The sequence below is a fragment of the Colossoma macropomum genome, unplaced genomic scaffold, assembly GCF_904425465.1.
Source record: "Colossoma macropomum unplaced genomic scaffold, Colossoma_macropomum, whole genome shotgun sequence".
In the NCBI taxonomy this organism is placed as follows: Eukaryota; Metazoa; Chordata; class Actinopteri; order Characiformes; family Serrasalmidae; genus Colossoma; species Colossoma macropomum.
In genome coordinates, this window is record NW_023495351.1 from 480,415 (window position 1) to 507,776 (window position 27,362).

The 27,362-nt window shown below is 38.7% G+C and overlaps 1 protein-coding gene across 1 annotated transcript; it reads left to right on the forward strand.

Annotated features, from left to right (window-relative positions):
- The first annotated feature begins 3,736 nt into the window (after window positions 1-3,736).
- On the forward strand, window positions 3,737-22,749 carry LOC118801863 (G-protein coupled receptor family C group 6 member A-like). Its single transcript, XM_036562257.1, is given in 8 exon segments — window positions 3,737-3,744; window positions 4,127-4,237; window positions 4,327-4,618; window positions 11,290-12,087; window positions 14,368-14,574; window positions 14,663-14,780; window positions 21,673-21,871; window positions 21,873-22,749. Coding segments are annotated over 8 exon segments (2,610 nt in total).
- The last annotated feature ends 4,613 nt before the right edge of the window (window positions 22,750-27,362 follow it).

A 27,362-nucleotide genomic window follows, 5' to 3' on the forward strand; every position in this document is an offset into this window, starting at 1 on the left:
GCCTCTTCCTTTTTTGTGATTGCAATGGCGATTGTTGGCATTTTCTTGTAAAAGTTATGCTAAATCATGAAGCTAATCAGGCAAACGCTGCCAGCAACTAAACAAAGTGGCCAATCAAATATCTTGTATCACCTTTTTTGCTCACAGTCAGTAAATCATCATCAAAACCACAATGGTAAACAGCTTGAGAGCTGCGCTAGCCCAGAGGTTTAATCTTGTTTGATGCACTAGGTATGTGTATACCTGTAATAAATAATATTTAATGTAAACATGTGTAATAAAAATTGTAATAACAATTAATTTGTGTTTTATAAGTACTTCATAACACAGTTAGGATGAATCCACTGAATAGAGGCCAAATGAACGACAGATCAGTGGTCAGTGGGTTACAGTAATCTTACAGTTTTCTTATTGCGGCATCAAAGGAAGTTATATTTAATAGGTAGCATGTGAGCAGAAATAGTCATGCTAAACAAAAACCCATTTCTGCAAATGTTTTCACAATTTCAAATTTTGTTTACATTTACAAAATATCAAGTTGGTCAGCCAAAACATTAGTTTCATGTCAGTTAGGTAAAGAATTAACAAATTACAGATTCTTGTTTTTATTGCATTTTACAAAATGTCCCAACTTTTCCAGAAATGGAGTTTGTGTGTATATGTTGCTACATGGATAATGTATATTAAATGAACAAAAAATTGTCTTTCAGTTTGCATTGTTTTGGTGGTAATTTTGCTAATGTCATTGTCAATGTTTTTCAAATAGCGTCATACATATTATGTATGAAAATTTAAACTGACATAAAATGAAAAATAAATGTGTATGCATATATATGTGTGTGTGTATATATACGTATATGTGTGTGTATATATATATATATATATATATATATATATCAGGGGAAAAAAAAGTGTCTGCTGCTTCAGAAAACCGATGCAACTGTCTAAAAAATATTTTCAAATTATTTTTCAGTGCTAGTGTTTTCGTGTTTTCAAAATATTCTAGAATCTAAAAACAGAAAAACAGAAGGCTAATTATCTGTTTGGAGACAGAACTGGCCAGATGCTTGCTTCCAAAATCAAGCAACGATTGGTTGTTGGTAACGGTGTCACAGTCACATGATCTCCCAGGGAGTTCTGTGAAGTGGAGTTCACTAACGAGTCAGAGCCAGAGGGACGCGTGACATTTATCATGTGTGCAGATGGCATTTATGTGTTCTTGGCATTTTCTAGCATACAGTGAGTAACAAGATCAAATGATGATGAAGTGATATGGTGAACGCCTATTTATTTGACAAATAATGTGAGTAGGACTGCAGGTCATTAACTGGTTCATCCTGTCAAATCAGGGCATAACACAACTGCATGTCAACACTAGAGGCTTCCATAAAATGTAAACAGTACTCATCCAGTAAAGTAACACAGCAGTTCTTTATATCTGAGAGAAGATGATTTATTGTATTAAATCAGTTAATCTATTTAGACTGAGAGAGAGTGAGAATTACAATGTTCAAGATTCAAGGTCATCAAGGGATCACTTAAGTCTACTTGTCCTCTTAGATGGAAGGGTTAATGCAAATCAATTGAAAGTTATTCTGACTGATCTCCTTTGTTTAATGATGAAGATTTGTATCCTGATGGGAGTGGTCTCGCCCATCATGAGCAGGAAAATGATTCATATGCTGAAGTCACCAGATCTCAACCCAGTTGAGCATCTGTTACACGGTGCTCTTCACCACCATGACCAAAACTCCATATGAGGGAATATCTTTTGGAAGAGCTCCATCTGTTCTGCTCTGGCAGCTTGTGGAATCCCAACACTTTACTAAGACTCTTTAATTTCTCTTTATGTAGAGAGCACCATGGTTACAAATAATTGGATTAAAATTGGATTTTCCATGAACGCAGAAAAGTTAACAAATACTGTACATTTTCACTTTTGTTAAACCATTCTTTTAATATAATAACAGACTCTGTTAGTAAATGTTTACTGTATATAAACAGGAATACTTAGATTGGCCATTACTTAGTCAGTGTCTGTTAAAAAATACTGACCAATTAAGATAATCTATCACAGGTGTTTTAAAAAATCTACCATAGTTACTCTCTCTGCTTTGTTACACTTGCCTCCAGTACACTGTGCAGGTTGTGGTCAGTTTCAGTCACCAGGTGGAGACATCGACTTTAAAACATCACATCAAATTTCCACACTCTGCCCAGTTCTGCTCAGGTCTTTGATAACAGCAGGTGACAATTACAGTTCATCACTTTGTTGCACAGAATCTTCTAGAACTATTATCTCCCTTGCTGACCACTAGCTTATACAGAAGGTTTTGGGAAATAATGATCCCAAAAGTTAAAATGAAATTCCTAATACTACACAACACATTGGACCTTAGATACAAACTTAGATATTGGAGAATAAGGCCCAATCTGTACATGGAACAAACTTCAGTATAACTTTTTTGCTAATTTTAGTGCACAATTTCTACTTATTTGCTAGTTTAACATTGAAAAAAAAACAAACAAAAAAAAAAACATAAAAACTAAAACGAATGTGTCATAACTTTGTCAAAGGCCTTGCCCTTTAGCATTAATTTAACATTTAGCATAAATTTGACCAAAAATAAGATCAGATCTTCATTTAAGTCATAACAGTAGATGAAGAGAACCCAGTAAAACAGTTATCACAAAGAATTATGTAGACTTTTTCTTAAAGACTCTTAAATAATTATGAATCTCAAGTAACTGAAAAAAATCAATATTTTCCTAACAGACCAACATATAGACCAAAGGTCAGTATGGTGTTATTAAGTACGTCATTTCTGTGATGCTTTTGTGCTCCATTCATCTGTTTAATGGCACTACTGCTTACGTGACATTTGAAACCAGGTATCTCGTTTTAAAATGTGTAAAGTCAGTATAAAGACCAAAAGCAAAAGTCACAGTTTAACAGGGTTCAGCATTTTGATAAAAACATACTTTGTGTTTAGAAACCTAAAACAATGCTTCATTCACAGCAGTTGATTGTGCTCTCTTTAGAATAAAGAGGTTCTATGCCTTGCTGTGTGATTTCTGTACTCCTACATTTGTGACATTGTGACATTGTTTGTGTCTTTACACAAACCTATATAGAAATAAATCCTGTTTCCCCGTGTATGCAAGAAAAAGAACTGTTGAGGCAACCTTGCTATCTGTCAGAGACTACAGTGATGTAATTTACAAACACGCATCTGCCAGTTACCTCAAACCGCTCTGCTCTGAGGTTCATTACTGGAGACCCATATAACACTCATCACTGCCCTCACAAGCCACACGGCGGGAAACACACTGGTTTATTTTTATTAATAAAGCACTCTCCGGCCATATGCCAGAATATATTACTTCAATGATGTCTGTAAATAATGGTATTTATCAGACTCACTGCAGTGGTTGGATCACATGCCAGGTACCGAGGGTTTTTACTGCACTGGGAAAATCTGCTTTTAGTTACAGTGCACCAGCGAGCTGGAACTCACTACTGGAAACACTACAAGAAAGTAATATTAAATTCTTAAATAATAATATGAAATGAATTCACCCCTAGTCATTAAATAAAAGACTGATCAAAGATACAATGTATCTATACACTACTCACTGACCCTGCTTTTCTGTGTCAATTAGGTAAATGAAATGTGTGAATCTCAGACTGTTTGACAATTTGAGGCTTTTTTTTTCTAAGAAGACAAGACAAAAGATGGTATGGTATAATTAGGAGCATCATTTCTAGAATGTGTGGAATAGCCATCACTGTTCTCTCGAATTTTGAAACCATGCTTTGTGACTTGAGAACAAAATAAATATAATGTCCCAAAACAAACAAGTTACAGTTCATCGGACTACGGTACAGTGCTTAGAGATCTAGAACAACGTTTTTGTACACAGTAGCTTATCATGCTATCTTTAGACTAAGCAGGTTCTGCCCTTTGCTATGTTGATCCTGTTATCCTAAATATTTCCTGTTGATGGTTTCATTTTTCCTGTAATTCCTCACCTAGTTTCCCTCAGTGACATTCACAAAATGGCGTCATGTGTATCTTCTCTGTGTTTTTGTGCATTGTGGGTGGCTGTAATGTCGGGGTTGGAGGTCCATTGTGTATGCACCTGGAGACATCATCCTTGGGATTTTGGCCTCAGTTCACACTAAAGTAAAAGACCTTCAGGATCGGGTTCGACCGTATAAATATACCTGCACAGAGTAAGTGAGAGTTTAATGGCTTTTTTGTTGTTTTTTTATTATTAAATACACCAACACTGTAACCTGCTCTCTTTCTGTCTCTTTTCCAGCTTTGATCTCATTCCCTTTGTACACTCTCTAGCTGCAGTTCACACCATCGAAACAATCAATGACTCTGGATTTCTTCCTGGGATTCGGCTTGGATATCTGATGTGTGATCCCTGTGTATACGCTGCCAAAGCCTTACAGTGCGTGGAGCACATGCTCTCTATTAACAAGTCCCTTCCAGTCCTCACTGATAATTCAAACTTTTCTTCGCCAGTGAAGGCATTCTTAGGAGAGAGATACTCTGAGCTGTCCATTCCTGTGGCCAAACTACTCAGCATCTACATGATTCCCCAGGTAATATTAGTTGCATCTCTGGGATTAAAGGGGTTCTGGAATATAGCCAAAAAGTATATGACATGAGATGCCAAAATATCACTTTTTTAAACATCACTGATACAGTGTTATGGACTTTAACATGGCATACTAGCAGCAAATCATCAGGAAGCCAGTTCTTATAGCCACAATTCTTTCCCATGTTTGTACTCATTTTGCATATTATGCCCATTAAATGTCTATCAGACACACACTTAAAGACCCCTTGCTGTCAAAAATATGCTTTTTAAATAGTTAACTCCTCTAGGATGGCTTATAATTATAAAGATTGGTATTGGTGTCATTTGTCTTACCACAGCATTTTTTCATTAAACAAGTAGGACCTGTCAAGGGGATTTTAACATAGTACCAGGCAACTTTTAGCTATAATTCATGCTGTTCCTTGCTGTTATGAACTGAGATTTTCTTCATGTAATTCTTCTGATAATATGTTTCATGTAAAATTCACTTATTTGAATATTAGCAAAATTCCCAGTATTACTTGGCTCTCATCACCTGATTCAGTCCACAGCTACTTCCACAATCCCACTGCTGTTCCCTTAAACTCACTGCTGAAATCGTCTTCCCATCTCCTAGACGATATGTATATCCATTGAGTCCAATTTGGATGCTAACATAAATTCTGAACATTTATTTGCTTATTTGTAGAGGAGATATTAACAAAGTTTGAAATTGGGGAGGTAAGTTCATATGTTATAGGTAATAGGTAAGATTGCTCTCAATGCCTGGATCTGGGTTAGATGTGAGAATGATATAAAATTCATTTTCTGAAAGATGTGCTTAAACTTTGTTATACTTTTTTCTATCTATTAGTGGAAATGTGGATTTTTTGGGTAAATTGGAAGTCATGGTTATGCCATATGGATATGTAGTTGATATATTTGATGTAGTTTATGTATACTCTCCGCCAAGTTGTCAGGGTGGCAGCTGTCACTGGATTTGTAAATCAGGGTGGTGGTTGAGTGTTTGGCTGATAAAAAGTAAGCCTGAGGTTTGGATTTCATTGGTTAGGGTTTGTTCTGTTTCTCCCCAAGTTTCATCTGACTGATGCTTAATCCCTTTGATAATGTACTGCAATTGATTAGCAAAAAAATATTGTTGACAATTAGGAGCTTCGAGGCCTCCACGTGATTTAGATTTTTGTAACATGGTTAGTTTAATTCTTCAAGGTTTGTTTTTGCAATAAGATTTGGAGTTAATAGAATCTATAGATTTAAACCAGGGTAATGTGGGTTGAATGGGAATCATTGAAAATAGGTAGTTTATTTTTAGTAATATTGGCATTTTGATATTCTGATATTCTGCCAAAAAGCGAAAGTGGAAAGTTCATCAACATTGAAGGTCATTGGTTATGTTTTTGAGTAGTGGCTTTTTGATGCCCAAATATGTTACATGTTGAGTACTTTGGTGGAAAGGTAGGGTCTGGTCTTCTGTGTTTAATACCTTCATATTGAGTGACAGGATGGTTGATTTGTCCTATTCACTGAGTCATTGTATATTTTGGAGTATTTCTCAATTGTTTGGATAGTCTCATGAACTAAAGAGGTGGGATTTTGCAGAAAGCAAAATGTCATTTACATATAGGCAGATTTGGTGTTCTAGGGTTGGTGCCCAAATACCTTTGATATTTGCATTTTGGCAGAGAGTGGCAGCTAACAGTTTAATAAAAAGTGAGAACAGGAATGGAAAGAGTGGGCCTAGTGCCTCTGCGCAGTGTCAAATTTTGAGACGTTATTCCATCAGTATTGCCTGTGGCCGTGGGTGTGGTGTAAAGGATTTATAATAAATGATTCTCCAAAACCTAACTTATGCAATGTGGTGAATAGAAAGTTTCCAATATACTTTCTTGAAGAACAACATTAAATAGCAGCAGCATGTCTCTGATGCAGCAGCTGCTTTGGGTCTTAAAAGTATGGTGCTTTTGTTTATTGTAGTCAGTTTTCCAAAACAAAAGATGTGCAACAGAAACACGGGCAAACATATCTATCACCAACACTTCTTGCAACTTCAGAGGGAACGATCAGAGAGTTCTCAAATGAGATGACAAGATCATGATGAGGACCTGTAGCTGCAGGGATGAATAGCAGCTCAGTCTTGCTAGGATTGAGCTTCAGGTGGTGAGCTGCCATCCATGAAGAGATGTGAGTCAGACATGCCAAGATGCAACTGGAAACCGGCATCAGAAGGTGGGAAGGGAAAGCATTAAGTGTCATCAGCATAGCAGTGGTAAGAGAAGCCATGAGAGGAAATTACATCACCAAGATAATGAGTGTAAAGTGAAAAGAGAAGAGGACCTAGCACTGAGCCTCATGGGACACCAGTGGAGAGTATGGAGAGGATGTGGACCATTTCCATGTTATCTGATCAAAGTGACCCTCCAGATAGGACTTGAACCATTTCCATGTAGAGACAGTGATTTCAAGGTTGGTGAGGACATCCAGAAGGATTGTATGGCTGACCGTGTCAAAAGCTGCTGAGAGGTCGAGAAGAATCAGAAAAGATGACAGTTTGGTTGATCTTGCTGCCTGGAGCTTCTCAGTTACTGCTATAAGGGCCGTTTCTGTTAAGTGCGCTGGTTTGAAGCCAGACTGGTTGGGGTCTTGGAGCTGGTTCTAAGTGAGAAAGAGCGACAGTTGATTATAGACTGCATGTTCAAGAATTTTTGACAAAATCCTCAGGGGAGAGAGAAGAGGGTGGAGGGGAAGGAGGAAGTTTAGAAGAGAGGAGAAAATGCTAAAGAGCTTGCGTGGATCAGATGCTGATGCTTCCAGTTTCCCTCTGTAGAAAGATGATTTTGCAGCAGTAACTTCAAGTGAGAACTGGGATTTCCTCCACCTTCTCTCAGCCTTCCTTAGCTCTTGTCAGTTGCTGCGCAGGACACCTGTCAGCCAGGGGGCAGGTGGGGAGGATCTTGCTGATCACCTCAGACTACAGCTAACTTTCCAGTGTGAACTCCAGGACTGCCGCATTTTTGTTGTCATGGAGATGTGGCTGAGCGACAGCTTTTCAGACGTAGCTGTTCAGCTAATGGGACTAACAATTCCCTGCACCAACAATGTAGCAGTACTGTCCAGTAAAACTACACCTACGACAAATGTTGCAGAAATTCAGTAGTAGTATCGAGTCACGGCTCATGCGGGTAGAGTGCATGACTGTAAAGACTTGGCCATTGTACCTTCCCAGAGAATTTACCTACATGCTCATTGTCGGCGTGTACATTTCATTTACAGCTAACATAAAAGAAAGTGCTGAATGATCTCTATGGGGCAATCAGTTACCTACAGACCGCACATCCTGATGCATCCTGAAATCTGAAGTTGGTGCTGCCCAAATTCTACCAGCGCGTTCGTTTTGTGATTCAAAGAGTAAACATATTGAACCTTGTTTACACCAATGTTGATGGGCTGAGCCCCACCGCCCTGCTGTTACATTAATTCCAGCATATAAACCTCTTCTCAAGCCAGTTCTGAAACAGGTGAGAACCAGATCTAAGGGGGGATATAAGTACTTTAGGACTGTTTTGAGCACACAGCCTAGAACATTTTCAAGGCAGCTGCTACATTAGCAAGTGCATGGATGGTGTGACTTCCTTCAAGACCATCACCACATACACTAACCAGAAGCCATGGATGATTGCTGATCATTTTAGTACTTTCATGGGCTTAAAAATAATATATAATAATCATTATTCAACATATACTACATTTTATTGTTTTAATTATGAATTTTGGGTAATTTAAGCTGATCATTCATGATAAAACAACAATGTGTCAGTGATTATGAGTATGTTTGCTCACAAGCTGTCTATATAGCTACCTACAACTATGGTTTCCCCAATTGTTAGCTAACATTTGATAGCAAGCTCACACAAGCTACCTAGCATTTAATAAAAAGCAGCAGTTTTGTGAGCAAAAACTTTCTTAGTAATTATCAAATTTAATAATGTTTTTCAATCTTTTTCACCTGTGACCTTGGTGTAAATGATGTAGGTAACTACTTGGGTGGTTTCAGCTGATGAAACAGCACCTATAATGCAACTTCATCATCATTATTAACATCATTATTTCTTGTGCATCACCATAAGACATGATTCATACAAGCTGGAGCTTCAAAAATCTCTGACTTTCTTGGACTTTAGAAACAAAGGTCTTACTTCTGTCTGGAATCGAGATGGACACATAAAATGAAGACCCAAAATAAGAATTCTCTGTATCCAAAATGCATCCTCAGATGATGTGGATTTTGTACCCCTTTACCATCTTTATTCCTTTCCAATCTGCAGCCTCTATGCAACAAAACAGAAGAACTGCTTCTGATTATCAAAGCAATAAACCAAGGTTTTTAGCTCAACTCAGGCAGCTTCAGAGGGAAAGGCCATCTTACCACTAATAAACAGGACATCAATAGACTTTTCAGCAGACAAAATGTAAGAAAAGATCCAGAGCCAGATTTAGTCTCTCCATCCTCCCTAAAGCACGGATGTGACCAACTAGCACAAAGTTTCACAAATATCTTCAACAAATCATTGTTCCCACATGCTTCAAAACATATACCATCATTTCAGTCCCCAAAAAAATAAACATTACTGGCCAGTATCCCTGACCTCTGTAGTCATTAAGGTCTTTGAACGCTTGGTCCTAGCCCTCTGCTGGAGCTCTTACAGCTAATGTATAGTGTACGACATAAAACACAAAATTAAGAGCGATTTTGATTCTGATAATGTTTGGAATCAGCTGCAAACAAGGGGTTTTAGTACCTTAACTGCCAATGAATTTACATTAAGTTAGTTTTAATAGCTAGTATTATTGGATTTGTTTGCATTTACTGCAAGATATTCCTTTCTAACCTGTGAAAATGTATCTATTTCTGACAGGATAATGTTACAGTTTTTTCTTTAGTTGACATGAAATGTCTAATCAGTGATACTCGTATATGTATCACTGATTCATACATAAACCATTACCTTTATTATATTATATAAATATTATTATTTATTTTATTTTTACTCCAGTTTTGAGCAGAACTCACAGATCAACCTGCTGCTTTGTTAACTTTTTAAAGTTATTACTAGTTACTTTCGAGTGTTTCTTCACAAATACATTTAACCTGCAAGGTTAGCAAGGAAAGGAATAAGTACAAAGTTTAAAACCAAATTTTTTGTGTATTGGTGGTGTGGGCCAAGACTTGCAAATCTACTTAGCAGCCTCATGATAAGAGAATGTTTCAGAAAGAAAAAAGAACCATAGAATATGTTAGATCCTGGTGAGAAATATTGTGGTTGTTTTGCTCCAAATTTTCTACCTTATTCAGGCATTTTAAAAAGGGCTCATGAAAAAAAAAACCCTGGGCTGCAGCCAATAGCTATAGACATGCACCTGCTGAGCCCTGCTAGAACTGTGGTGGAACTTCTATCAACAGGCCTATATGTATATATATACATATATATATATATATATATATATATACATATAGGCCTGTTGATAGAAGTTCCACCACAGTTCTAGCAGGGCTCAGCAGGTGCATGTCTATAGCTATTATATAGCTATTATATATATATATATATATATATATATATATATATGTATATATATACATATATATATATATATATATTGCTCCAGCTGCACGATGTAGTGTTGTTCTCAGTTTAAACAAAGGATCAGAATTGCGTAACATTATAAATCCAATACCTGATAGTTAACATTTGCATGGATTGAAGGATACAGATCAGAGTCGATTCATGCACATTTTAACTTATATATATTGGATTTATTACGGTCTGATCCAATTCTGATCCTTTTTTAAAAAATACAATTTTTATTTTTTGTCTAACCTCTCCTAGATCACTGTACTGGTACTGGCACAATTCCACCATTCACTTCAGGGTTTTAAAATTATTTTTAGGCATCAAATCATCCAGCAAAATGGTGAAACAATACACCATTAGTAAGTTTGAAGTCTCAGGATTCAATTCCCACAAACCATTTTATGATCCATTATTCACACCAGTAACAATTGTCTCATTTGCTACATAATCACTGAACGAGCAAACGCTGACAAAACTACAAGATACAGGTTGTGCTGTGGCTCAGCTGTGTATGTGAAGGTAAGGTGGGTTTGCTAACCTACAGTTATAAGCATTGCTTGGTTTAGAGATCTGTGAGTCAGGCAGAAAGAAACTCCTCCATTCTAGCCTCTGTTACTGTGTGTAATTTAGTCATTTTAATTTATTGATTTTTTAACTCTGTGTTATGTAATAGTTTATACAATTATTTTGACTTTGGGGAAAAAAACCTGAGCATATCTTTCAAAGGAGAACAAGATCAGGACAGTAGCCCAAAGTATGTGAGAATAGCACCCCCTTTTAGTTTGAGTATGGAAAACAAAAACAAAAATATTACTAATCTGGGAACACTAACACAAACAGGGTGCTATAATTTTGCTGTAGAACTCAGCTTTCACCAAAAGCAATGCAGAGTTTAGATCTACTTTACTTCCTGCTACATGCATAGCGTGAAGACCCAGCATTGCTACTTTCATCTGTATTAAGCTTTTCAGCACTTTGAGTGTTACAACAGAAGACTACACTGAATTACACACAGATTAATTCCACTTCATCTTTCTCTTAACAGATCAGCTGCACATCTTCTTCACCAGCACTGAGTGACAAATCACGTTATGCAGCTTTTTTCCGTGTCATTCCAAGTGATGTATACCAGGCAACGGCTCTGGCAAAGCTCATGAAGCACTTTAACTGGGACTGGGTCGGAGTGGTTTCGATAGATGATGAGTATGGAGAACCGGCTCTGCAGCATTTTCTGGTTGATTCAGCAAAAGAAAACATATGTGTGCATTTCCAGGAAGTGTTACCAAATTACTTAGGTTCCTTATATATTGAACAGCGCATAACAGAGGTGGCTGATGTTATCCGAAACTCCACTGCCAAAGTTGTGCTGCTCATGTTGAGACCAGAACATGTGAAAATGCTCTTTCAAGAGCTGATTAAGACAAATACTTCTCGAATCTGGATCGCCAGTAACACATGGTCTATGGCACGGTTCATAATGAAGATGAAGGACATAAACAAGTTGGGAGAAATCTTTGGCTTTTCATTTGTTACAGGAATCATCCCAGGTTTTGATGGCTACCTAAAGAATCTGACGATAAGCCCAGGAGTGAGGAATGATTTTATCAGGGAATACAAACAGTTGAGATTCAACTGCAGTCAGCGGTCGGAGTACACGTCCCCTTTGGCCTGTAATGTGACAGACCCCCTGGGGATGAACGATGACTACCTGATCCATGCTGTGAATGTGACAGCCGCCTACAATCAGAGAATAGCAGTATACGCCGTAGCTCATGCCATCAAGAAACTTCTTCAGTGTAACGACACTGCCTGCTCTGGAGATACAAACTTGTTCCCGTGGCAGGTAAAATGTATGTCATGTGTAAATACAGCAAAACCACTAACAATAAGAAAACAAAAGCTGGTACTTGCTTGTTATCATTTACATCAAACTTGTACTTCCTTGTTATTGTTCACATCAACCTTTATGTTATACCACAAAAAGAAATATAAGGTGGGAGTTCACTTCAAATGAAAACACTGGGCCTTATTTATCAATCTCTTCCTAAGTTGTTCTTAAATGTGTTCTTGAAAAAGGTCCTACGAAAAAGTCTACATCAGATTCATGACGTGTTCTTATACCACAGAACTGTTCTCACCTTTGTGCTCTTGAGTGTGTGTTGATTCTGTTCTGACCTAAGAACAAATCCCAAATAAGAAAACATTGGTGACTGTCGGAATCTTCATAAACCTGAGTAAGTGAGTACATTTCTTCTTAAGAACAGTTGGTGAAGGAGGCCCATTGTTTTTGCCTGAAACAACATGGTTGTTTAAGTTTTTTGAGACCTCCCTCTGACTGTGATTGGTCCTATGACGGCTGTTCTTACAGCCTGAGGACAGGGGCTCCTCGTTTGTCTACTAATGTGATTATGCATTAGGTAGTGGAAACCAAGCACTTCTAAGAACACAAGATTATTACAAAATAAATCTTCGTTTATATCTTTTCAGGTGGCATACACAGAGTGCCTCTCCAGCTGCAGCTGGGGTAGTCTTTTACAATGCCTTACTCTCTGTCACACCTAGCTCCAGTGAAGGTAGTGGTTGTAGGTAGGAACACAGCAGATTAAAATAGCACATTCAGTGCAAGAGTGTTTATTGGTGCTTAGTGAAAAGGTGCAAAAATGCAACATTAAAACAAAATAGAAAAATAAAGGGAAAAGAAAAATAAAGCTATTTACAAAGTATAAACAGTTTAGAGGGGATTTCTTTAAAAATCCTAATCTTTGTGCTATAAACAGCAATAAGCCAATCTTCTCAGTGGTTAGTCTGCAGTATCACCCTCTCCCCTCTCTTAAGCGATTCTTCTTCTTCATTTTTTTGACCGTTGGCAAGTCTATTATGTGGTGCATTACTGCCACTTACTAGACTGGAACATGGAGCAGAATTTAACACTGATCTTCTAAGTGAGAACATGTGGTTACTAATACAGGACTGTGATGTAATTGGGAGTTATCTATTGTTATTATTATTATTATTATTATTATTATTGTTGTTGTTGTTGTTGTTAATAATAATAATAATAATAATAATAATAAGAAGAAGAAGAAGAAAAGAACAACATTAACAATACTACTAATAAAAATCCTCTAAATTCTATCAGCCCTAGTGGCTAAGCTAAACAGGCATAAATGACTCAAAAGAAAAGGAGGGAAACAAAAATCACAACCACAGCATTAAAACAAAACAACAAATATCAAAAGAAAGAAAATAGTAAAATATTTTATTTCTCCCTCTATTACGGACCAATCCAAATGGTCCACACTGGGCACGCCCAACTTTCCCTGGGACTATAAAAGCCCAGTAAACCATTCTGACTTCTAGAAACATAAATCTAGAAAAATTAACCTGTAAATTCGAATAAGATTTCTGTTACCATACAACATAAACACAGACATAAACTCTAACCTTGCAGAAACCTCACAATTTACATACAACCCCTTGCCTGAGACCCGGGCCCTGAGGAACAGCTACAGGCCAAGGCCAAGCCCCAAGGTGCAGCAAGGGGCTGAGGCTGCTTATGCTAGACAGTGTTAGGTAAGGCTGTTGCATTTCATGTGGATGTGTGTTCTTGCTTAAAATTTTATGCTGTGAGTTGCCACGGCCTCACAGGATGTTTAGTCCGAGCTGAGAGAGCTCTAGTGGCTCCTTGTCAGCTCAGCTGATTGAGTATGTTAAATAGGCATTAGCTGAGAGCAAGCTGCAGCAAATGAAAGGAAAAAAAAAACATAGTGTAGCCAACTTAAACGCAGGGTAAAGTTAGTAGAGTTTTAGAATTAGGTACACTAATCAAGACCAGCATTAAGGTTCTGACCAGTGTTCTCGCTGGTTTGCTCAGCAGAGTAGTTTCACAGTGAGCTATACTGGTTACTGAGTGTGCCGAGATCAAAAAACTGGCTTCACATACTTTTCCACTTTGTGTTGATAATGGAAGAGACTTGAAGTCTGAAAGCTTTCCTGATATGTGAGGCTAAAAGACTTGATCTTGTTTATACCTGCAGAATGTTATGTTGACATTTGATGTCAAACTGTTGTGTATATAAGCCGAGATCTGATTATGCTTTTATGTTGGAATTTTTGTGTTCAGCTTGTGGACATTCTTCATAAAGTAAACTTCACTTTGGACAGTAAGACATATGCCTTTAATCAATATGGGGATTTTGAGAGTGGTTATGATCTCATAATGTGGAAAAAGAGTGGTGATGAAAGAATACCTGATGTGGTGGGAAGATTTCTCATAGAGAATGGCGAAGTTGAGGTTGACGAGAACAAAACCCCATGGACCAACAGCACGGTGAGAATTAAGTAAATTCTGTCTGTCCAATGTGCATTAGCATTATTTAAAACACTGGTAACCAAAAACTTTCTTTCCTTACCTCAAGGTGCCCTTGTCCAGGTGTTCAGAGCCATGTCCCCCAGGCACAGAGAGGAACATATCAAGTATCTCCTGTTGCTATATCTGTACTAACTGTAGTGAGGGACACTATTCTAATGAGTCAGGTAAGCATATATACTCATAAAGTAATACTGAGCAGTATAATCTAATTGAAAGCTTCTGATCTGTGTCTGGACACAAAAATTGAGTAGAGCACCTACCTCCTTCAAATGAAATCATCTTCCCCTTGATATTGAGTAGCCTACACTTTTATAGACCCAGAAAAAGGCTTCACATACTTTCCAGCCTTTGGTCTTAAATGCCCCCTTCAGTGCAGCTGTTAGAGATGCCAGGCTTGCAGGTTTCAACTGTGAAGATTTTCAGAATCAGATTTATTGGCCATGTATGTTGACACACAAAGAATTTAATGCCAGCTGTTGGTGTCTCTCTAGTATTACATGCAATATACAATATACACACTACACTCCTGTATACAAGCAATATGCAGACCTTAAATAGACAAGTCATATTCAAACTATGTACATATTATTTACAGACAATTTATAATATACAAGCAACATACAGATTATGTGGGGGCAAGTAGTATACATAAGTGTGTGTGGTAGTGCAAACAACAGTAACCTACATGATGTATGGGAATGAAATGGTATTAAGCAGCGTGTTATAACTATCTGGAGAAAAAACAGGAGTAGCTGTGGCCCAGCAGATGATATTATTGGTCAGCTATTTATGAGGGGGATGGCATTAGGAAAGAAGCTGCTCCTGTGACTGGCAGTCTTATCATATAGGGTTCTGTAGCACCTGCCAGAGGGGAGGAGTTGAAAAAGGAATCTATAATGATTTTCCCTGCCTGTTTCCTGGTTCTTGAAGAGTCCTGGAGAGTGGGCATGGAAGCACCAAAGATTTTTTCAGCTGACTTTTTGCTGTTCACTGCAGTCTGTTCCCATTCTGTTTTGTGGCTGCTCCGAACCAGACCATGATGGATGTGCACAGGACTGATTTGATGACTGCAGTGTAGAACTGGCTTCATCCTCTGCTAGGCTTTTTTGGGGATGGAGTTGATGTTGGTTTCTCACTTCAGGCCTTGGGAAATGGTAGATCCCTGAAACTTGAAGGTTCACAAGGTTGTTGGATATTGTGAGGGGAGCAGTGCTGAGGGGTGTTTCCTGATATCCACAGTCATCTCCACAGATCCAAGTTGTTCTGACTGAACCAGAAGACCAGCTGTTCAACCTCCTGCTGATATGCAGACTCGTCACCATCCTGGATGAGTCTGACGACCGTAGCGTTGTCTGTAAACTTCAGGAGTTTAACAGATGAGTCCTCAGAGGTGCAGTCTTTGGTGTAGAGAGAGAAGAGCAGTGGGGAGAGGACACATCCTCGAGGAACATTAGTGCTGACTGTCCGTACACCAGAAGTGACTTCCTCCAGCCATACCTGCTGTTTCCTGTCTGTCAGGAAGTTAGTAATCCACTGACTGAGTGCCGGGAATATGGTGAGATAAGAGGGTTTGGAAGAGAGGATTTCAGGGATGATAGTGTTGAACGAGGAGCTGAGGTCCTCAAACAGGACTCTTGCATATGTCTCTGGGCAGTCAAAATGTTGCAGGTAGTAGTGTCCCATGTTGACTGCATCATCCGCTCACCTGTTTGCCTGGTAGGCAAACTGCAGGGGTCCAGCAGTTGTCCTTTGACATCCTTCAGGTGGGCCAACAGCAGTTGTTCAAAGGATTTCATGATCACAGACATCAGAGCAATGGGCCTGTAGTTAATCAGTCCTGGGATGGAGAGTTTCTTGGGGACCGGGATGATGGTGGGGCGTTTGAAGCAGGAGGGGATTTCACACAGCTCCAGGGATCTGTTGAAGATCTGTGCAAAGACTGGAGCCAGTTGGACAGCACAGGCTCTAAGACAGGAGGGGGCAGATCTGTGTGGACCTGGTGCTTATCTGGTCTGGATAGAGAGCGCTGTGCCGAGGCTGCCACTTGTGGCGCCATTTTGCCTTTATGTTTTGTGGAGACAGAACCATAATTTTAAATATCATTAAATGATTGCAAAGATTGATCACACTGCAGTCCATTCTTTAATTATTTAAATATCAACATAGTATGGCTGTTTGGTATGTTTACATAGTGATGTGGCAGCTTATATGTGGTGGTAAAGACTTTTAGAACCCTTTGCTGTCCTAGAGCTACCTTCCCCTTTTTATTATCCCAGGTGAAGCAAACTGTGGTCCCACCACAAAGAACTGTGTCTTACTGAAATCTTACCCTGACATCCATGGCAAAACTTTGATGAACTACTTTTTAATATGAATTCGTATTTCACATTGTGCTAGGTGTCAGCAGTTCAATTGCTAAACAGCTGGAACACTTAAATAATGTACAGTTGTCAGATAATCCATAAGGCATTATCTGGATTTCTGCATAAATAGCTCATATAATGTGAACTTTATCTAATCCAAACAATCAAGGCAGTTGATGGGGAAAAGTATATTTAGTAACCAGTAGAATATTCTTTACTGGCAATGTCAGCTATATATTTTTGGCAGCTGCTAATCAGTCTTGTGTAGTTAGTCTGGCCTCTTGTTTTATACAGAACTGTTTCCAGATTTTATGTATTTTTTAAGTGTATGTTACATACCTGGGGTAAATAGGGGTGTAACATGAAGTATGTGATGAGGGATGGAACAGAGGGACACAAACAACAGAAGAACCACTTAGACAATGCTTTACTTTTCAGAAAAGGGTGTATAATACAGTACTGTGCAACATTCACCATAAATGGGTTTCAGTGAAGCAGGGGGAAGCCAACTGACAATACAAAAACAGACAGTTAAGCAGCATCAATTAGCCTAAATATGTAACTGGCTAACAAGACTGATCTATAAGACACAATGTGAATGGAAAGACAAAACTGAAGTTAACATTGAGTAACACAAGGAGTAAGGCTAAACTGTACCAAGCAAGCAGCAAAAGTGGACTATGGACGGCGCCAAAGAAATGAAAAGAACAAAACACCTAACCTGCCTAGCCAGAGCTAACCTGCATAAAATACAGCAGGTGGCATTCACCCCTCACTGTCTACACAGTGAAGTAAATGTAAAGACACGCCCAAGCTGCCTGTCCACACGTCATGCTGGAATTAGAGGGATCGGAGAGAGAGAGAGAGAAAGCGAAAGTGGGGCCAAGGCAGAAACCAAATTTGCTATATATTTGACAACACCGTCACAAACAGCAGTCACCAAACTGCCAGCAACCTAATGGCCTCACAGATGCATACAATGGTCTTCCCACACATCCCCAAGTAGGCACTTTTATCTTCAAAAACCTGCCCCTATTCAGTCAGCAGCAATTCCAATTGGAGGATGAGAGTACAGTAGCTGGATTCCAATGGGAGGACAAGTGCACCAGCTGAACGCCAATGATGCAGCCTCTGCTTGGATATCCACCTGTTAGGTAGAGGGGAAAAGAAAAAAAAATCTGAGAGAGAAAAAGAAACAAACAAAACCATGCGAGCCACGTAAAAATGTACATCTTCTGTTTGGGCCATTCTGTTGTTGATTTGCTTGTGTGTTTTGGATCATGGTCATATTGCATGATTTATTTTCAGATATGGCTGATGCCATACTATCCTGTTTTAGAGCAGAGAGGCTCAAAGACGACATTTGGAGAGGTTGGCTGAGAGTCCAATGCCTTTTAGTGCTTGAATGATCTTTTTCAGGTGTACAAGGTGCTCCAGTGGACTCCTAGTGAATAAATACTCTGCTGCATACTGCTGGTGGGGCTGGAGGATGATGTCCATGAGGTGCTGGAAGGTGGCCAGTCTGAAGGGAAGAAATTAGTAATGCCAGTGGCCCCCCAGTATGGAGAAGGTGTTTGGTATTTGGCCTCAGGCGTGAGAGCAACCTGTGTGAGAGATGTGTCAGGTTTTCTCCAAACAGTTGATGAGGTTATCAGACCTAGAGAGAGTATCAGATTTGAACACATAACTTCATTGAGGCAGTAGACCTAATTGCAGAACTGTCAACTCCCATGTGGTTTGGCCACAAGGACTAGGGTGCTGAACCGGGCACTTCTCTGATGGTTCTATGATCCCATCCTCAGCATTTTCTTTACCTTATCTTGATGGCACAGTGGCAGGCCTCGGGGTCCAATTAAGCTGCTGCCTCGTTTTGATTTCATGTTGAATGAGGTAAATTTGCTTGGTGTTTTCTAAGAGGTTTTCAAAGATGTCAAGGAACTAGTCTGCTAATTCTATCAAATCCTGCTTCTGACATAGAGTTATGTTCACACCAACCTGTAGCAGGGTTGGGATTTAGGGGATACTTTGTTTGGCAAACCCAATCGGTTGAATATCACAACTAGTTCTTAAGCCATTGCCTTGGTGGTGATTTTCCTGAGGGGCACAACCTTTAGGTACCACATGATCAAACATTACCAGGATGTACTTATGACGCCTATCCTTTTGGCAAGTGCATGCAAACCCCAGAAAGTCACATCCTACAGCATCAGTCATCACTTTGTCTGTGAGTAACCACTTGTCCATGCTTGTAGCCCCAGCTGTAGTTTTTTAATTCTGTTAAAGGCACCAGTTCCATCCATGCCAATATATTATCAGTCAGTTTATTGTAATTAACACAGCCTCCGGTAGAAAGAAAGATAGGTTAGCTGCTCATCAACGGTAAGATAAGTGCACCATTTGGCACAATTCTCTCTTGTCCCACACCTCAAACATGGGTAGAAAGGCCTTGATGGGATCGTCAGCCATGAGCTTGGTTAGTAGGAACTGCAGGGTCCGTCTGTGGTTGGGTAGGGTTCAGCAGCAGGAGCAGCATCCCACCAGACGACCAGAATTTCTTCTGCACTGGCTTTGAGGTTTCATGCCAATGACTGATTCAACTTCGTAGCTGCAGTGAATTTAAGAGTGTCATCATTTTTGGAAAAAGGGATAGAAGACAGGGTTTAGTATAAGAATGGTATGAACTCTCTGAACGCAACTAGAGAGTCAAAAGAAAAGTTGATTCGGCTCAGCAGCGGCATGGGAGCACCTTTGGGTTGCCAGACATCTTTAACCTATTTGATCTCTGGCAGGCTTGACCTCTCTGAAGCTTTTTGTCGACGGGAGATTAGAGAGTGAGGAGCGTCAGCACAGTGTGGTGCTCAGCTGTAGGTCACCCCCATCTGTGAGAATGAGGTGTTTTTTTACTCTGCCTGAGGGCTGGGATTCGTCAGTGAGGGCCAGCTGTGACTGATTATTCAGCACCGCCTTGCTGACACACATGCTGCTACAGGCCCGAATATGGCTGATGCACTATGGAATGCTGCTATATGTATCTATGCAACTCCTTTAAAAGATTATTCTACAATAAAGTTAATGCGTGACTTGTCTGAATTTAGATTAATAATACAGGTGAATTAAAATGCTTTCTGGTTGCATACAGTGGACATAACTGCTGTAATTAGGGGGAATAAACAGCTTTTGGTACCCTCAGCATTAACTACTGACTGTGTGGCATTCCTTCTAGATTTTTCCACTATGTCCAAAAAATTATTCAAAAAAAGTTTTTGATTTTGATGTTATTCAGAATTTTCTTACCATTAGGTCATTATTAGCTGACTTGTGATCCGGTTAAAAGAATGCTTCTTGATGGCACTTCAGTTAAACCTTACTTTAAAATAGAATGTTTTTCAAAAAGATGAAAGAACAATGTGATTAGTTTTAGCAAATAGTAAATCACCAGTAGCTTCGAACTTTGTGTAATAAATAGTGGCATAGTGGAAAGTATTATGTCTCTAGGTGTTAGATCTGAATGTTAAGGTACTGACTAAAGTCTTTACTCATACATGGAACACAATGTTATTTATGACATGGTTAGAACTACTGCCAAATTATTGTGCAACCAAGCTGCTTTTGTGCTCCAATGTCTGATCCAGTGGAGGTTAATAACCTGCAACTCTGTGAAACATTAGGTAATATAGATAACAATATGCTGCCAGAGTTTTATTTAGCTTTTGGCCCTTTTATTTCAAATTAATTGTCATGCAATTTCAAATAATACATTCCAATTACCAACATGTATTGATTTTCCAATACTAAAATTAAATGATTTGCTCAAGTGCTAGAAACTCGATTGAAATGAAATATTCTTTTTTAGTTCAAGATAAAACAAGCTTTATTAAAAATGGACTTGCATCAGATGTTTTTCATCTTTTTCAGTTCTCATTGGGCACATGCTCTCTTGACACAGAGAAAGAAATTTAATGGCCATACGTGGCATTCCTTAAGGGCTGTTTTAAACCAATTGTGCATTGGTAACAACTATTTAACAATGATTAAATTTTATACATACAATTTTAAACCTCCTCCAGACTCCAGAAGTTTTAATATTGGTATTTGTATAATACAAAAAAGTACTTTTCAGTGTTTCTGTTTATTTAAGACATTAAGACTTTCAGTTAAAGTTGATATAGATCAGGGGTTGTAGTTGTAGTTGTAGTATCTTTATTATGTATTGTCCATTTTCTTAATCACATACTATTTTAGTCAGCTTTTTCAGTCTTGAGTTTATATGGGCATTTGAATGTGGATGTTTTCTGTTTTTCTTGCATTTCCTAAAAATGTAGAACTGTTTTGCTGGTTTAATATGAAAAACAGAAAATAAGCTTGCTTTCAGCCTTTTTTCCTTAGGAAGAATATATTGGATTTTTAAGTTTTGTCATAAAGCAGAAGTTCCTAATTTTTTGTAAGTCACAGCTAACAGTACCAAAAACAAAATCCACAGTTTAGCAGCCTGAAATGTCCTGCTATACAATCTAAAATGCTTTTGGCCAAAACAACTGCTCTCTTGCAGTAGTTCGGTCTTAGAGATTGGAAGAAGCAGGTTTGTAGCTATCATGCAAACTGGCATGTTTGATGTTGAGGAAAAAAGGAAGAAAATATTTCTGTCTACATTCTACGTCTGACTATTGTATGTTCTCTTTCTTTCTCTCCACAGATCAACTTGCATGTCAGAAATGTCCAGAAGGCTCTTGGTCTCTTCCAGGGTCAAAGGAGTGTCAGAAATGGAATATTTGGTTTTTGGAGTGGTCTTCAGCTTATTCCATTGTAGTGATGATTGGAACAGTAATAGGTGCACTACTGCTGGTGTTCTCATTTATCTTTTACATTCTACACAGAGAAAAACACATCATAAAGGACATCTTAGTTACTTTCATGTCTGATGAAATTTGGCCTGATGGTGAGTTTTGGAGGTGTAATACTTTTCTTAGGCAGCCCAAACATCCATATTTGCAGAGCTCAACAGATCGTGTATGGTCTTGGGTTCACTCTCTGTGTGTCCTGCATTCTGGTTAAGGCCTTTCACACATTCTTAGAGTTAATGTCCTCTAATCCTGCAAAGCAGCGCAAACTAAGAAAGTTTGATAAGCCCTTTGTCATCATAGGAATCCTCACTGCTATTCAAGCTCTCATCTGTATCTTCTGGATGATATTTGATCCTGTTAATGTTGAGGAGACACAATCAAAAACTCACTTACTTACCATGAACCGTCTGTGCACTCAGGGCTCTATGTATGGCTTTGGTGCGATGCATGTCTACATTGCTTTACTAGCTGTGCTAAGTTTTGGACTGGCCTTCAAGGGGAGAGATAACGAGACTGATCCTATAGTCTTCAGTATGCTCATCCATCTGTTTGCTTGGCTTTGCTTTATTCCAATCTTTATCACTCAATATGAATCACGTCCCATCGTCCAGATCTCTGGCATTATGGTCTCCAACTATGGAGTCATCTTCTGCCACTTCACCCCAAAATGGTTTAAGATCCTCTCAGAAAAATCTGAGACACTGAAAGCAGTAAAACTCCAAGATGATCCTCTTACAAGTAACTCAGACTCTGGAGTGATTTGTAGGAGCTCAAGGGAGACAGTATCAATAAGTAGTGTACCACAAACCCAACTCTTTGCAGAGTCAGGAATGTCCAACTGGGATATTAACAGCCTGCATCGGTCAGAAGTCAGGATTGCCTCATTTAGGCATCGGAGACCAAGAAGTCAACGACCGAGGAGTCTCTAACTCCTGTGTCTCTATCAGACAGATGCCAAATGAAGTAATATTAAATAGTGATCAATATTTGTTACTTCATTTTAGTTGTATCCAGTTCCACCCACTAGTTAGGACTCCCCTAGTCACATTATACCACCAGCACTAGCACAGGCCAGCACAGACTTCCTCTGAGACCTATGAAGTGCCACTGCATCTTTTTGAACTGCTGCTAACAGCAGAACACGCTTGGAGAAGAACGCTAACCGCCAGTTCTGTTACATCAGCTAAAAGACGCCTATGCTAGCTAGCATGGCACTGGGAGATGGGGGGAGACGGGGGGGGGCATCCTACCCACTCAGAGAGAGTGGGTAGGATGAACTTCTCTTGAACTTCCAGCCACATATGGTATGTAGCATCACCAGGGATCAGAGTCTCCTGATGATAGGGCCAACACTTGACAGTCTTCTTACACATGTTTGAAATACAAAATACAATTTTTAATTTGGATTTTATACTTTGAAAACAACTTGCTGGATTCTAAATTGTTCTGTGACTTTTATACATAGTTATGTATTTTTATTCTTTACTGTCAGTTTTGCTATGATCGCATTCTCTTGAAGCTTGTAGTGGCGTCAGCTTCAAATAACAAACCTTTCCTTGCAGAAAAACCTTCTGTCTGATGGACAGAATGAAGCACTAAAAGCAAGTTATATATAATAGTTAGTGTGTGAGCAGAAATATTGTCAAAGCTATTTCTCCAAATGTCTTCTCTTTCCTCCTCTGTGTTGAGCTGAGCTGAAGTCTTACAGGTGTTGATGATCTATAAAAGGGGTCACTTCTGTTATTTTTTTCACACTGAATGGTCCATTATAGGCTCATAACATAATAAGCAAGTGATAATTTGTATGTGTATAAGCAAGAGAAGATATTAGGTGTGATATGGATCAGAACATGTGGCCAAATAAGGCACATCAGGTAAACTAAGCATTTACAGTATCTGTTTTTTTTTTTCATTTTGCTAGATAATATTAAAGTACTTGATTTTTAGGTTTCCGTCACCTCTTTTGTTCCTATACAATAAATATTTACCATTCTATTTTTAATGCTTCTCTGGCTCGTTAGTTTAGCCTAAAAAAATCATGTGGTAACAAGTGATTTAATTCAACTCAAAAAATGCTTTCAGTGAAACATTTCAAAGCAAGGTTTTAGTTTAGATGAACAAAATCAATATTTTCAATTCAAACCTCAAAACACTTCAAATCAACTTCTGCTGTTTTCAACTTTTTTTTACAATATTGTTTACATAATTAGCCAAACATAAACATATATAAACAGAATGAAGGAGTTTATTAGGAAGTTCCATTATCTGTGACTGCCACTGCAGTAGACAAGATGAGTAGTGTGAAAAAAGTATCTCATAGATTTGTTTAGAAGACATTACCTCTTCACCACTACAGTCCAGTGACCGCATTATTGCTGCTGTCTGTCCCAGCCTGCGGCTGATCTCACCATCCCTCTTCCTATCACTCATCAACAAGACCCCAAGATACTTAAACTCCTCCACCTGGGGCAGGTCCTTTCCCCTTACCTGGAGTGGGCCTGCCGTCCTTTTCTGGGCTAGGACCATGGATTCAGACTTGGAGGTGCTGATCTGCATACCAACCACTTTACACTCTGCTCCAGTGAGAGCTGGAGGTATTCATGCAATCCAGCCAAAAGGACAACATTATCCACAAATAGCAGAGACCTTTCCTCCGGCCTCCACACATAATGCCCTCCTGACCTTGGCTACGCCTTCACACCCTGGCCATGAATATCACAAACAGGAGTGGAGACAAGGCACAACCTTGGTGGAGTCCAACGCTAACACTGAACAATCTTGACTTAATGCTGAGTGTATGGACACAACTCTCACTCCAGGAGTACAGAGATTGAATGGTCCGGAATAGTGGCACCCCATACTCCTGGAGGACCTCCCACAGGATATCTTGGAGAACAGCTTCTCTAACGAAACAGATGTAGACGGGGTTGGCAAACTTCCATGCCCCCTGTTCCATGGCTGGGACGGAATCTGCATTGTTCCTCCTCAATCTGAGGTTCAACTATTGGTCCATTCATATTATGTGTGAAAATCGAATATGACACAAAATGAAAAAAATATCAGGAAAAAAGAGTCTGCTTTTGAAAACAGATTGAATTGTCTAACAAAAAATTTAAAAACATTTTTCAGTGCAAGAATCCAAATAATTTCAAATCTACGTTTTCTAAATCTTCTAGAATTTTCTAAATGCCAAGGAAATACAAGCCTGAGCGTACAATACAAGAATGTTTAGCAGATTTAAAACAATACGGAACTGGCCACACACTTGCGGGTAAAATCAGGAAATGAGGCTATACTAGTTTTAATGGGCTTAATAGCCATAGTCAATAAACAGGCATAGATCAAATCCAAAACAAGCCAAATGCAAAAAGGGACAAACATAATAAAGACAGAAAAAGGCAAACATGATCCAAAAAGCGTTAAGGCAAAAAGGAAAAGTAAAAAAACACAGAAACAGAGTCCGATACACAAACAAGCAATAAACACAGGATGGAACGCTCTGTAGCTCTACCAGATGATATCATGTGATAAATGAGGCAAGTGAAGCAAATTGGTATTTCTGAATTGGTATAGGCTGAACAATGATTGGTTGTTGGTGATGGTGCCACAGTCATATGATCTCTCAGGGAGTTCTGGGAAGTAGAGTTCACTAATAAGTCAGAGCTGGAGGGAAGCATGAAATTACCATGATGTGTCTTGTAATTTCTTAGCATAGAGTGAGTAACAAGATCAAATGATGATGAAGTGATATGGTGAAAGCCTATTCATATGATAAATAAGAGTAGACTTGCAGGTCATTAACTGATTTATCCTGTCAACTCAAGGCATAACACAACTGCATGTCAACAATAGAGGTTTCCATAACAGAATTAGTGAAATATAAACAGTAGTTCCACAGAGATGTGGAAAAAAGTTGATCAGGTCAGAAGCATCACCATATCTCCACAAGTGGGAGAGTGCATGTGCAGAGTATGACAAGTGAACAGGCCTGAATACATGACCCCTACAGTAGGGGGGTCCAGTGGGTCTGTTTTACTATAGGAAATATTTTGCTGGCATTGTTTAGGTCTACTTGTCCGCTTAGATAGAAGGGTTAAAGCAAATCAGTTCAAAGTTATTCTGACTGATCTCCTTTGTTTTATGATGAAAGATTTGTATCCTGATGGGAGTGGTCACCCTCACTGTAAATATGAAAATTATGTAACTTATGTGCAATGGCCTTTGTAGTCACCAGATCTCAGCGCAAATGAACATCTATGGGATATTTTGGACTGATATGTTAGACAGCAGTCCTCACCACCATCATCGAAACACCAGATGTGGGAATATCTTTTGGAAGACCGGTGTTCAATACCTTCTGTTCTGTCAGCTTGTGGAAGCCCAACACTTCACTAAGACTCTTTAATTTCTTTTTATGTATAGAGCACCATGGTTACTATTAATTGGATTAAAATTTATTTTCAGATTTTTCATAAGCATAGACCAGTTAACAAATACTGTAAATTTTCACTTTTGTTAAACTATTCCTTTAATTTAATGAATGTCTGCAAGTAAAAACTTTACTGTAAATAAACAGGAATACTTACAATGGCCATTACTCAGTTGGTCAGGTCAAAAAATGACTTATACGTCAATTGATTGTCTATCACATTTGAGATGGATGTTTCAAAAAGCTACCATAATTACTTTACCTGCTTTGTTATACTTGCCTCCAGTACACTGTGCAGGTTGCAGTGTGAGTTTCAGTCAGCAGGTGGAGACATCGACTTTAAAACATCACATCAAATTTCCACACTCTGCTCAGTTCTGCTCAGGTCTTTCATGACAACAGATGACAATTACAGTTCGTTACTTTGTAAGTCGTACAGTGACTTCTAGAACTATTATCTCCCTTGTTGATCACTAGCTTTAACTTATACAGAAGAAGAAATATTGATACCCCTTTTTCACTAGGTGTCAATGACCTTCTGATTCTACCAGTATCTGAGCTTAGGACTGACTTTCTCTCTAACCTATCGGTAGCTAGCGAAGATTCTTTCTCTGGATAGACAAAGCACTTTTTGTAAGTCGCTCTGGATAAGAGCGTCTGCTAAATGATGTAAATGTAAATGTAAATGATACCAAAAGTAAAAATTTAATTCCTAATATTTCACAACACATTTGGCCTCATTCACCAAACGTTCTTAGGTCGAAATTTCTTCTAAAGACCCACTTTTCACTAGTTTAACATATTGAAAAAAAAAACAAAACATAAAATATAAAATGTGCCATAACTGTATCAAAGGCCCTCCCCTTCAGCATTAATTTAGCATTTAGCATCAATCTGACCTAAAATGAGATCAGATTTTCATGTAAGTCATAACAATAGAAAAAGAGAACCCAGTAAAACAAATATCACAATGAATTATGTAGTTTTCCATTCATTTTTTCATATATATTTGAGGGTGGCTACAAAAAGCATTTTCTCGTTAGGCTGGAAGAGGTTCAGTTCCTGAAGAGTGTGGAATTCACAGATCCACTGTCAGGTAGAGAGCGTACAAAT